The 12,681-nt window shown below is 44.3% G+C and overlaps 1 protein-coding gene across 1 annotated transcript in view; it reads left to right on the top strand.

Moving 5' to 3' along the window:
- The first annotated feature begins 2,769 nt into the window (after nt 1-2,769).
- Nucleotides 2,770-12,681, top strand: part of GPNMB (glycoprotein nmb) — a 24,423-nt gene continuing 14,511 nt past the window's right edge. Inside the window, exons 1-4 of the mRNA XM_006779022.2 lie at nt 2,770-2,959; nt 9,071-9,223; nt 9,946-10,089; nt 12,087-12,266. Of these exons, the coding sequence (XP_006779085.1) occupies nt 2,890-2,959; nt 9,071-9,223; nt 9,946-10,089; nt 12,087-12,266 (547 nt within the window). The 5' untranslated portion in view covers nt 2,770-2,889. The remainder of the gene's footprint in view (nt 2,960-9,070; nt 9,224-9,945; nt 10,090-12,086; nt 12,267-12,681) is intronic.

Raw genomic sequence — 12,681 nt, 5'->3', positions numbered from 1 at the left:
CCTGTGAAGATGGGGGGTGGCAAAGGGGGGATTAAGGTTGCAGGTGGAATGAAGGTTGCTGATCAACTGACTTAAGACAAGGAAATGAATCTGGATTATCCAGGTGAGACCCATGTAACCACAAGGGTCCTTCTAAGGGAGAGAGCAAGGAGGGAGGGTCATTGTCAGGTGGGATGTGAGAAAGGCCCCATCTGCCAGGCTGGCGTTGCAGGTGGACGGGGCCGGCGAGCCAGGACTTACAGGGAAGCCGCTGGATAAGGGAAGGAAACAGTCCTCCCTACAGGTTCCCTCTAATGCTTTTATTTCCGCCCAGTGAGGCCCACTGTAGATCTGACTTCCAGAACATAAGACAATCCATCTGTGTTGTTTTAAACCTTGGAGTTTCTGCCATTTGTTAGAGTAGCAATCGGGAACAAATGCAACAGCTATTTACAAAAGTTGGGGAGAAAAGAACCTTAATTTTTATTTTATTGCTTAAAAACGCCAGTTTGGCCCTGACTGGTTTGGCTCAATGGATAGAGCGTTGGCCTGCAGACTGAAGGGTCCCAGGTTCAATTCCAGTCAAGGACATGTACCTTGGTTGCAGGCACATCCCCAGTAGGGAGAGTGCAGGAGGCAGCTGATTGATGCTTCTCTCTCATCGATGTTTCTAACTCCCTATCCCTCTCCCTTCCTCTCTGTAAAAAATCAATAAAATATATATTTTTTCAAAAAACACGCCAGTTTGAACTGAGCAATTCCTAAAGTTAAAGGTGTTAACTCCTCCCCCCCCACCCCCTTTTTCAGGTGCTGCTCCTCAAGCAGGGACTTTGGCCACCACGAGGGTTGTCAGAACCCAGGAGGCTTAAAGGTAATTTTGTACATTCTCAAAAGTTGACTATTTTCTCAACATCGTTTCCAAACTGAATAATCATGTCGATGATACCAAGTAATTGAGATGGGTCTCTTCTTCAAATGAACAACTTCAAACTTAAATTACAGTATCATTTTATCTATACCAAAAAAAACCCAAACTTGAGGATATTTCTTGTCCAAAATAGCCCTGTGTCTGGTCCTATGACATAAACTAGTTCACATGTTGTCTGTCAGCTGTTGCTGCTCAAGGCACCCGTGACCCAACGGGTAGTGCTTTGAAGGAAGAACTGGTGTCCTCTTCACCTCATTCACCTGCCTTCCTCTTTGCCTGCTGCCCTGTCCATCTCCCCTGGACAGGCCAGGGAAGGAGAGAAGACATAAAAGAAGATTTGATCCCTATGTCTGTCTCCCTATTTTTTTTAATCTATTTTTTATTGATTTCAGAGAAGAAGAGAGAGGGAGAGAGGGGGAGAAACATCAATGATGAGAGAGAATCATGGATGACTGCCTCCTGCATGCCCCACACTGGGGATCGAGCTGCAACCCGGGCATATGCTCTGACCAGGAATCAACTGTGACCTCCTGGTTCAGAGGTCGACGCTCAACCACGGAGTCACGCCAGCCAGGCTCTGTCTCCCTATTAATGAAGGTTTTGTTACTTCCAATTTAGAGAGAGTTCGTCTGGCCAAAAACACAAGCCAGAACTAATTATCAGTAACAAGGGGCAATAATACTTAGAAAATAGGTCAACAGTAAGTTTTTCCTAAACTGAAGCTGTTTATGAAATTCTAAACATCACGTTTGTTGTAAATAGCAAACAGAATTACATAGATTATTCATACACTGTACGTAAGCACGTACATAATTTATTTGTAATGAAGACACTGTTGTTTCTAGCATGAATCACGTATTCCCTCTGGTGTTTTTCCTTCACATTTGCCTCTAAGGCTGTCAAAGGAGCACTGAAGAGCCGCGTGTGGCCTTCAGGGAGGGAGTTGGCCACTCCCGCTCTGTGGATTTCTATTCCTTGTTAGCACAGCTGAAACACCAATCAACACCCCCCCCACCCTTTTACCCTCACCCCACGCAGGACATCTGAATCTGCTGAAAATGGTTCTGTGGCTGTGACTTGAAGATCACACGCGGTGAAGTGTGCATGTTGCCACCTTTCCTGCACATTCTGCAGCCAGAACTAATCTGAGCGTAGAAAATTCATGTTCCAGACGAGCTTGTTTTGACATTTAATGCCTGCATTCTGCAGCGCGACATAAATATGCTGTACGTTCTCTGCAACTGACCCTGAGTGATACAACACAAAGCTTTGAGAGCAGTTACCAACAAGTATGCAGGTTGCTTCCACATTTAGATGGAATTGCACAGAGATCATAACGCGTGCTTTTGAGTACGTTTCTCAACCAAGGGGGGTCTGAGCAGCTGTTTCAAGCACCTTCTGCACAACATGTGTTATCCATGCACATAATTCACAATTTCAAGTGACCGAAGATACACACACACACACACACACACACACACACACACACACGCACACACACCATCCTTGCAGCACTAGCCAGCACTGGGAGGAGCTGGTCATCTAGCTTAGAGCAAAGGAAACATAATTGTGACATTTCAGCATGAGCTGGGTGAGTGAGTCAGTAAAGGAACAGCAGCAAGTTGATCATCCATGAGGCTGGAGATTCCGATTTTATTTGGCGAAGGACCTTAGGATAGGGTCCAAAGGGAAGGAAGTTACTAGGAATCTCTTTGGCACTGTGGAGTCGCAGCGTTGAAAGCGTGCCTCTCGAAAGCGAGTAAACATGCTGAGAGCGAGTGAGTCAGAAGCACATGAATTGTAAGAGGTGGAACCCAAGAGGCCACATCAGGCAGTGCTGCTTAAGCCATCACATGATCCGCCCCGAGGCCCACATTTAATTAAAAGGAGTAGGGCACAGGAGAAGAGGCTGCTGTTGGCAGATGGAGCCGGAGGAGTTGGGAGCTAAGCCTTGATTGCTGGGTCCGGAGAGCACGGTCAGCATGGAATGTGCCTACTGCTTCCTGGGGTGTCTGCTTCTGGCTGCAGGAGTGCCCCTTGGTGCCGCCAAACGTGAGCGATTCTCAAAGTTTCTGTGTTTAACCCGTTCTCTGGCTAGGGGCTGCGTGCTGGGCTGTCTGGAGTAATGTCATCTGAGCCAGAGCTAGACTCCATGCTCAGTCATTTCTTCTGGAAACCGCTGGGAATGTTGGAACCACAGCAAAATGCCGCCAGCTCCATTCTTTGCTTCAGGCTCATAGAAACTAATAACCGTGCAGCCTCTCTCTGATGGAGCTTGCTTTTATTGATTTATTTATTTATTTTCCCCATCACAGTTGGGACCTACTGTCTTGCCAGACAGGGGAGGGCGGGGGTGCGAGGGGAACAGTCTCTGGCCTGAGAACAGAGCAGCGCTTCTCCCTGAACTTTGGTTTCGATCCGGTAGGGTAGAGCGCTCAGGTCAATCGGCCCGAATCTGGAGACAAGCTCTCTAACAATCCCAACCCAGAAGCCCACCCCCAGAGATTTCTCCCCAGAGCTGCGTGAACTCGCAGCGGCTACGGTGAGGTCACTGTGAGAAGAGCTGGAGCCCAGGCCTCTATTCTGGTTTGCACTGCAGGTTGGCGACTTGTTAACAATACAGATGCCCAGATCCCAGAAACAAGAATCTTTGGAGGTGGGTCGGAGCACCCTTATTTAAAAAGCTCCGCCCTAGCCAGCTCGGTGGATAGAGCCTCGGCCCGTGGACCCACGGGTCCCAGGTTTGATTCTGGTCAAGGGCACGTACCTCGGTTGCAGGCTCCTGCCCCGGCCTGGGTCCTGGTCAGCGGCGTGCAGGAGGCAACCAATCAACTTTGATGTTTCTCTCCATCTTTCCCGCTCTCTTCCACTATCTCTAAAAATCAATGGAAAAATACCCTCGGGTGAGGATTTAAAAAACAACAACATAAAAAGCTCCTCTTGTGAGTGGAATGCAAAGCCAGAATTTGAGCCATTTAGGTCAGATGCAGCCCACTGGTCCAGTCCAGGGGTGGGTGGCAATGGCAGCCCCGTGCTCCGCAGTTAGAGTGGGGAAGGAGTAAAGTGTGCACCACCCAGAAGGGCCACCCCACCTGGCTCCAGAAGGCATTCACTAGATGAAAGGCAGGGATCCTGGTTCTGCCTGGGGGCTTCCCAGGGCCCAGGGGAGGGAGGCACTGATAAAGGACCGCAGGCTGCTTCCCTCCATCGCTCAGGTCATCCCCACAGCACCTTCGTGGAGCAGCCGGTCCTCGACCAGTCAACAGGACACCAGAGCCCGGCCTGCTGCTCCCCTGCTTGGCCTGAGGGAGCAGCATCTCAGATCCTTGGCCAGAGGGGCCTGCGCACACATCCTTCCCACCTCCTCCTGGTGGGAGAGAAGTGTCTGTAATTAAGTTGTCCTCACAGAGTGGGAACCCGAGAGAGGAAGGAGCAGGAAACTGCTGGCAGCCCTTGGGGACAGAGCGCGTGTCCCTGGGGCTGGGGGCCCCAGGCGGGGCGGGATGTGAAAAGAGGGCGCTAGGGGTGCAGGAGCCCCAAGGTGGGGGCAGGGAGTGACATTTGGGGGGAAATAGAGGGAAGTGGCCAGAGGCATGACCAGTTCTGTTCAGGTCCAGGGAGACCCTGCCCCGCCATCTCCTGGGACTGGGCCCCGTGTCTTTGACCAGGGACTGGGGTGGGTGCCAGGGCCCAAGAGCGCTGGCCTGTGTCGGCCTCACGTGGCTTGTACACAGCTGGGAAGGCTGGCGTCGTGATGATCCCGTTTCCCAGACCAGGAAATAGGCCACAGAGAGGCCAAGAAACTGGCCCCAGGCCACACAGCGGGTCAGGGGAAGAAGGCCGCTGCCACCCACTGTCCTTCCTGCGGTTGCACAGCCTTGGGCTCCCTGCCAGCCGTGGGCAGGCACAGTGACTTAGCTCCATGCAGCTTTCGTTTCCTCCTTTGCCAAACTGGGTAAAGGAGTTCTTGAGAGATCAGCCAATGACAGGTGCTTGGAGTGGGAGACCTACAAGGTGGCGATTGTCTTCCTCAAAGAACCTCCTGGGTGACTCCCCAGGAGTCTGGGAGGTGGAGGGACCGAGAACTGACTGGTCAGTGGAGGCCTGCGCCCAGCTCTAGCCTCCTTTCCACCGATGCCCCTTTGCTCTGCTCAGTGAAACAGATTAGCGGGTTGAATCTCTCCGCTGATTTGGGAGGAGCCCCGGCCCGTTAGGCAACGTAACAAAACCCTGATGTTCCTGGCTCCTCCTGGCCCTAAACCAGAGCTTCTTTTTTTTTTTTTCTTTTTTTTTTTAATTTTATTATTTATTACAAAGGATATTACATATGTGTCCATTTAGAGCTTCTGACCACAGGAAACGGGATGGGTAGGATTCACCGCGTTTCACACGCTAAGGGGATCCTTACCACTGTCCGATCACAGCCCTGGGAGGAGGGAGGAAGAGGAAGGTGCTGACAAGCTAGTTAAGGATCAGCCTCAGCCGCAGTTGGCGATGGGCGAGCAGGGAGGCCAAAGTGCCCACAGGAAAGCCAGGGCTGAGCTGGGAGTGACTCCATTGACCTTCACACGTATCCCCACCCCCAGCACACCGCTCTTTTCCCCTTCTAGTCTGCTTACTATTGGGTGTTTTTTCTTCTTCTACTTTTAATTCAACTTTTAACTCTGAGGTCACTGTAGATTCATATACAGTTGTAAGAAATACTACAAAGAGATTCCCCAGTGCCCTTTACCAGGTTTCTCCCCATGGTAACACCTTATAAAACTAGTGTATGATGTCACAATCAGGATATTGACATTGATACAGTCAAAATACAGACAGTTCCATCACCACAAGGGTCCCTCATCCCTTTAACAGCCAAACCCACCCAGCCCTAGCCCCTAGCAACCACCAATTTATTTTCTATATTGATAATGTTATGTAAATTGCATCGTTACAGAACGTCATCTTTGGGAATTGGATTTTTTTTTTTAACTCAATGTACTTTATTGACGATGTTGCATGTGTCAGTAGTTTGTTCTTTGTTATTACTGAGTGGTATTCCATGGCATGGATGGACCACACTTTAACCCTCCACCCAGTGGGGGATATCTGGGTTGCCTCAGCTTGGGCTGTTTGAATAAAGCTGCTAGGAACATTCATGTCCAGGTTAAGTTTCCTTTTCTCTGGGATAAATGCCCAAGAATTCAATTGCTTAGTTGCATGGTCATTACATGTTTAGTTTTACAAGAGACTGCAAACTGTTTTCCAGAGTGATTGTACCATTTTACATTCCCACCAGCCACGTACGAGTGATCCGGTTTCTTCCCATGGTCACCTATTGGAACACATTTGATGTGTCCCTATTTTTCATTTTAGTAACTCTGAACGGTGTTTAATGGTGTCTCATTTGGCTTGTAATGTTCATGTCCCTACTGGCTGGCGATACTGAACATCTTTTCATGTGTTTCTCTGCTGTCTGCACAACCTGTTTAGTGAAAGGTCTGTTCAGGTCTTTTAATTGGATTGTTTGAGTTTTAACATTAAGTATTGAAAATTCTTCATATATTCTAGATATCAGTTCTTTCTTGGAAATGCAGTTTGCTAATATTTTCTCCCAGTGCGTAATTTGCTGTTTCATCCTCTTCACATGGTATTTCACAGAGCAGAATTTTTTTTCATTTTAATGAGGTCTCATTTATCATTTTTTTCCTTCAATGGGTCGGATTTTTGGTGTCACGTCTAAGAATTCTTGTCTAGCCTGGAGCCTGAAGACCTCTCCTGGGCTTTCCACATTTGTGTAGCACCATTTGCTGGCTTTCCTCCATCAGATTGCTTTTGCATCTTTGTAAAAAATCAGGGCATTTTTGTGTGGATCTATTTCTGGGTTCTCTATTCTGTCCCATGGACCTACGTCTATTTCTTGTCACTCTCCTTTTAATTTTGTATTTTTCCTTGACTTCTGACATTTAACATCAGAAGAAAGATCTGCTTTGATTATGTTTCTGGAAACACTGCCTTTCTCTCAGGAGCTGAGGAAAAGGAAGAGTCTTGAGAACAGTGGGAAAAACTGGTTCTTGGAATCAAAAGGTGTGAATCTTCATTTCTCCTCAATTAAAGATGATCCTGAGTGGATCCTCTCGCTTCTCTGGGCCTGAATCTCTTCATCTATAAAACAAGAGGTTTTGAACTAAATAATGTTAGTTCTTTCCAGATTGAACATTCTACCATTCTGTGACTCAGTTCGAGTAAATTTCCAGTTACGAACATTTATTGATAAGCATGCATTTCCTGCCCTGGCTTAGTAGTATCATTTTTCCAAATAGGAACAATCTCATAGAATCACAGGACATTTGGTTCTCATCTGATTTGAAGGCCCAGAAAAGACATGGCCTGGGGTCACCCAGCCTGTTTAGTAGCTGAACCATGACTAGAGACCAGATTCTGTGACTCCCAGTTCAATGTTCTTTCCTATTCCATCTGCCTCCCTTATAAGAAGGGAACAACACACCACTCCCTCCTCCTTCCGGGAAGGAGGAATAGAAGACAGAGGTTAGTGGCATCCATTCCATACACTCCTCCGACTGCCTACCAAATACCACCCTCATGGAAAGCCTCTTCCAGGGTTTAAGAGAAGACAGCATTTCTGGCCGTAAGAATCCACAACCACACCAAGAAATAAGACCATATGAATTGATGCAAAAACAGTTTATAATGGTGTATAATCAGGAGCTGACAGAGTTTTGGGCTGTAATAGATTACTTAAATAGGCTGAGTAAGATGCTTAGTATCTCACTAAGTCCAAAGGTAGGCAAGATTAGCGCAAGAGCTCAGCAATATCATCCAGAACTGTTCTTCCTTCCATTCTGATGTGTTGGCTTGCTTCCTCAGATTTGTGACCTCATGGTTAGGGCTACCCCAGCTCCAGGCATCACATCATTGCCTTACCATCTCCAAAATCTATTCTGAGTAGAATTACCTAAACACACCAAGTAAAAGATAGAGTGAATTTTTTAAAAAACCAACAATATGCTATCCATAAGAAATCCACATATATATATTGAAGTGGATTTCTTATAGATACTGGTATATGATGGAAAAGGATGTGCCAGTTCAACACTGGGCATTAATATCAAGGTATTCTCAGAAGGAGTATTACCAGAGATAGAAGTCAATTCCTCATGATAAAAGGATTAATTTATGAAGAAGATTAAACATTCAGAGCTTCAAAATACATAAAGCAAAGCCTGACAGAACTGAAAGAAGAAATTGGCAAATCCATCATAATAGTTGAAGATTTCAACATTCCTCTCTCAGTAATTGAAAAAACAAGTAGACAGAAAAACAATAGGAACCTAGACGTCTCAAAAAAACACTGCCAACCAGCCTGACATAAATAACATTAAAATCAAACACTTTGCTCAACAACTATAGACTATACAAGTGCCTATGGAACATTTACCAAAACAGACCATATGCTGGGCCACAAAAAAAGTAGATTGTTCGCCGAAACCGGTTTGGCTCAGTGGATAGAGCGTCGGCCTGCGGACTGAAAGGTCCCAGGTTCGATTCCGGTCAAGGGCATGTACCTGGGTTGCGGGCACATCTCCAGTGGGAGATGTGCCGGAGGCGGCTGATCGATGTTTCTCTCTCATCGATGTTTCTAACTCTCTGTCTCTCTCCCTTCCTCTCTGTGCAAAATCAATAAAATATATTTTAAAAAAAAGTAGATTGCTCAATAGTGGGCTGTCCAGTATGCATCTCTTGGAATCCTGGAGGTATTCCTGGGCCTGGCATTCCTTTAGCCAAGTTAACAATTCAGGATGGGAAAAGATGCAAAAATTGATCTGAAAACTATTGGTATCTGTGTTTTCCTGATGACATTGTATAAATCAAAATATTCAGAGGAGATGTGTTGAACAAACAAATGATGGCTAAGAAATGCTGACTTTCAAATTTTTCTTTGATTCATCTAACGTACATGAAGTTATAGTGTCTGACTACTTGTATTAAAGGTATTTCCAGTGGAGATTTAAAAAAAACTTTACCTGTTTGACATATTAGAAATATTATGTATGTTCTTTCTAACCTTATGGAATAAAAAGTAACTTTAACTATTGTTAGGTAAGTATTAAACGAAGAATAGAGTTGACTAAATAATTGGTTTTTCAAATATTGATACAGGATTTCATGATGTGCTGAGCAATGAAAGAACTTCTGGTCACATGAGGGAGCACAACCAATTAAATGGTTGGTCTTCAGATGAAAATGAATGGAATGAAAAACTCTATCCGGTGTGGAAAAGAGGAGACCCGAGGTGGAAAAACTCCTGGAAAGGTAAGTGGAATGATTCAACCCAAACAACTGTCACTTCCTATTTAAGTCAGTCTCAGATCATGGACTTGGAAATCACGTGGCTTGTGTTTCTTCTGTGAATGGCAGTGCTCTAGGCATATGGATTTGGCAATCTCTCTTTTATCTCAACACATCACTTTCTAAGTCACATATACACACGCAGTTTGATCTCCTTAGAATTTACAAGTTTATGGTTTTTGGAAGACTTTAGAGAGTGAGCAGGTTTAGTCTCAAACCTATTTAACGAATGTGTGAATGGTCCTCTCCAGATCTGAGATTCCAGAGTAGTTTTTGACCATCTCAACACTGTGGCTTATCAGGAAGTGAGTATCTTTCTATTCACATGAATGAATGACTTCTTCATTCACTGGTTTTGAGTTAAAAAAAACATATGAACTTTTAATACTTGGCTTCTCAATCCAATTAAGCAGATTTTAAAACTTATTTTAAGTGAATGTTCTTTCTGTGTTTAGAGAATTTTTTAACTGGTCTGACTTTTATTATTTATTAATTCCTTTTATTATTTATCTTCTAGAATGTTGTATTCTGATAACAAAGTTAGGAATCCATAAGATAAATTAATTTATTGTAAAGAGGCATAAGGATCCTCTGGCTGGTCCTTAGAATTAGATGTAACTTGATGTCATTCATCAGTGAAAGGAAAGAGATGCTTGATCATAGAGCTCTGTTTTTCTTTGCCCTAGGAGGCCAGGTGCAGGCAGTTCTGACCAGTGATTCCCCAGCCCTGGTGGGCTCAAATGTAACATTTGTGGTGAGCCTGGTGTTCCCCAGATGCCAAAAGGAAGATGCCAATGGCAACATAGTCTATGAGAAGAACTGCAGAAATGGTAAGGAAAGTTATTCACTTCACAGGAACACGCTAGTTCTCCGAACTACTGGAGACCCAGCTCAGAAACCTTGATCCTCGCAGGAGCTGCTCCCGTGAATGCAAGATGCTGCTATCATACCATGTCACCCTCTCAGGTTGATGATGGGGAGGGTGAGAGTGTGATTCTACTCAGTCCCTTCACCATTAGCCAATGATGACTAATGATGACTTTCAGCAAACGGATGACCCTTTGCTACTTGGAACCCTCTTGTCAAGCTCAGTTTTTTCTTAGTGTCCAGGTGATTGGACAGAGAATACCTTGTTGATTCTCAAGTTTTGGTTTTATTACTTGGAATTCTTTTGGCTACTCAAGGAATAGCCAATTTGACAGATGTTTGTGCTTAGAGTAATTCTGCTCACAGGTATTTCTTAAGCAAGTGCCGTGTGGCTAGCACAAATGACAAAATATCTAATTTTGGGTTTGTTTTGCTCTTAGTTAAAGCAGATAAGTTCTTTGTTAAAGAGTGAAAATATACGCAAATACATTAAGGGAAATTATCTCGTTGGAACTGTACATTCTTAAAAACACCAAGCTAATTACCGAGATTCTTCAATCAGTGACAAGGCTATTAAATGCATCTAATGATCTAATTTTATTATTTAGAACTTCAATTAAATGGTCAACATGTTCTTTCCTTATTAATTTATCATATTCCTATGAGGAAAACACTAGATTCTGTACAGAACAGGTTAGATAGTTAAAAAGTGTTGTATTTAAAAATTCTGTAGCATTTTTCCTAAAAAAATATGCTGATTCGTATGAATGTTTCAAATGACAATCTAGCCCTCTGAGCATTTTTTTGTATGAAAGAGTTCTTTTGACTTATGAAAATTCTAATGAAATATTGATCACCACTACAAAGACCTGGGGATCATTGATTCCGGGTATAGGGCAGGGTTGTAGATGAGCTGGGTATTTCACCTGGGGGAGCGGGGGGTGCTCAGAGACTGATGGGGACTTGTCGCAAGGACACAGAAGCTGGCTTGAAGGGGCTCTCACTGGCCCTGTTTGAATCTATTGAAGAATAAAAATACTAATGGATGTAATGGATTGATAAATAAAAAGCTCCGTAAATATCAGTGACATAAAATACCAAGAGTTGTTCTAGATGAAAAACAATACTGATTGTGACTTATTTAAAATGAAAAATGTCATACATACAGAAAAATACTAGTAGAAAGTAGGGTACACTGAACAGCCAAACACCCTACCTAGCTTCAACAATTTAACATTCTGGATATTTGTTCTCTCTCTCCCTCTCCTTCTCCCTCTCCCTCTCCCTCTCCCTCTCCTTCCCCCTCCTTCCCACCGTCCCCTTCCACCTCCCTCCCTCCCTTCCTTCTTTCCTTTCTTCCTTTCTTTCTGAAACAAAATAGCCAAATGTAGTATGTGACCCTTGATTACTGCGGGAGGTGGTATGGCTTGTGCCTGTGTAAGAGAATGCCCTTATTCTAAGGAAATGTGTGCTGAAGGCTTTAGGAGTGGGCAGTCAAGATGTGCAATGAGTCAGGAAGAAAGGCTACAGACAGAGTGTATCCAAATAAGAAGACAAAACTACCCTTAGTTTGGTTTGATACAGTTGTGATTTGGAGACTCAGTGTGAAGATAAAGTATATGGAGTGAGATCTCTAGATCAAGCATGTCAAACTCAAAGGCTAACACGGGCCAAACAGATGAGGCATGTGGCCCCCAGGCCGTGAGTTTGACATGCTTGATCTAGATTGAACATTCCTGATTTTTGTTCTATATGCTTACTGAAATTGAACATATATAACATATACGGGAAAATGGACAGATCATAAATGCTCCATTGGATGAATTCTAAATATTAGGGCTGTCGTTGTTCAACTATATTTAAACTAGATTTGAAAAAATATGAAAAATGTCAAATTCAGTGATGAGCATTGAGCAGTCTGATCCAGACGACGATCACAGTTTTTTCTTTCTCTGCTTAGGAACGGGTCCATCTGCTGACCCGTATGTTTACAACTGGACAGCGTGGGCCGAGGACGATGACTGGGGGAATGACACCAACCAAAGCTACCACGTGTTCCCCGACGGCAGGCCTTTCCCGCACCACCACCACCACCACCGGCGGAGGCAGTGGGGTTTCGTCTACGTGTTTCACACACTTGGTTGGACTTTTACAAACCCCTTTAGCTTTTCCTTTATCTTTCCTTAAAATTTAAAAATTTGTCTCTTTTCTTATTCTATAATCAAGAATTAATAACATTGAGAGTTTAATCACAGTTAACCTGTTAACTTCCCTTAGCTGGGATGTATATGGCTTAGTCTTGCCAAATTTCCAGGACACCAAAGAATTAAAAGGAGGGGGGGAACCCCTGATTCAGCTTTCTTTGTTAAAACAAAACTCATTTTTTTTCTGTCTAAAACAGTAATCTAAAAAAAATACTAATAATTATTTATTTATTTTTAATATATTTTATCGATTTTTTACAGAGAGGAAGGGAGAGGGATAGAGAGCTAGAAACATCAATGAGAGAGAAACATCGATCAGCTGCCTCCTGCACACCTCCTACTGGGGATGTG

The sequence above is a fragment of the Myotis davidii genome, unplaced genomic scaffold (assembly GCF_000327345.1).
Source record: "Myotis davidii unplaced genomic scaffold, ASM32734v1 scaffold168, whole genome shotgun sequence".
Classification (NCBI taxonomy): domain Eukaryota; kingdom Metazoa; phylum Chordata; class Mammalia; order Chiroptera; family Vespertilionidae; genus Myotis; species Myotis davidii.
The sequence above is the reverse complement of the archived record's forward strand: the minus strand, read 5'-3'. Positions and strand labels throughout refer to the sequence as shown.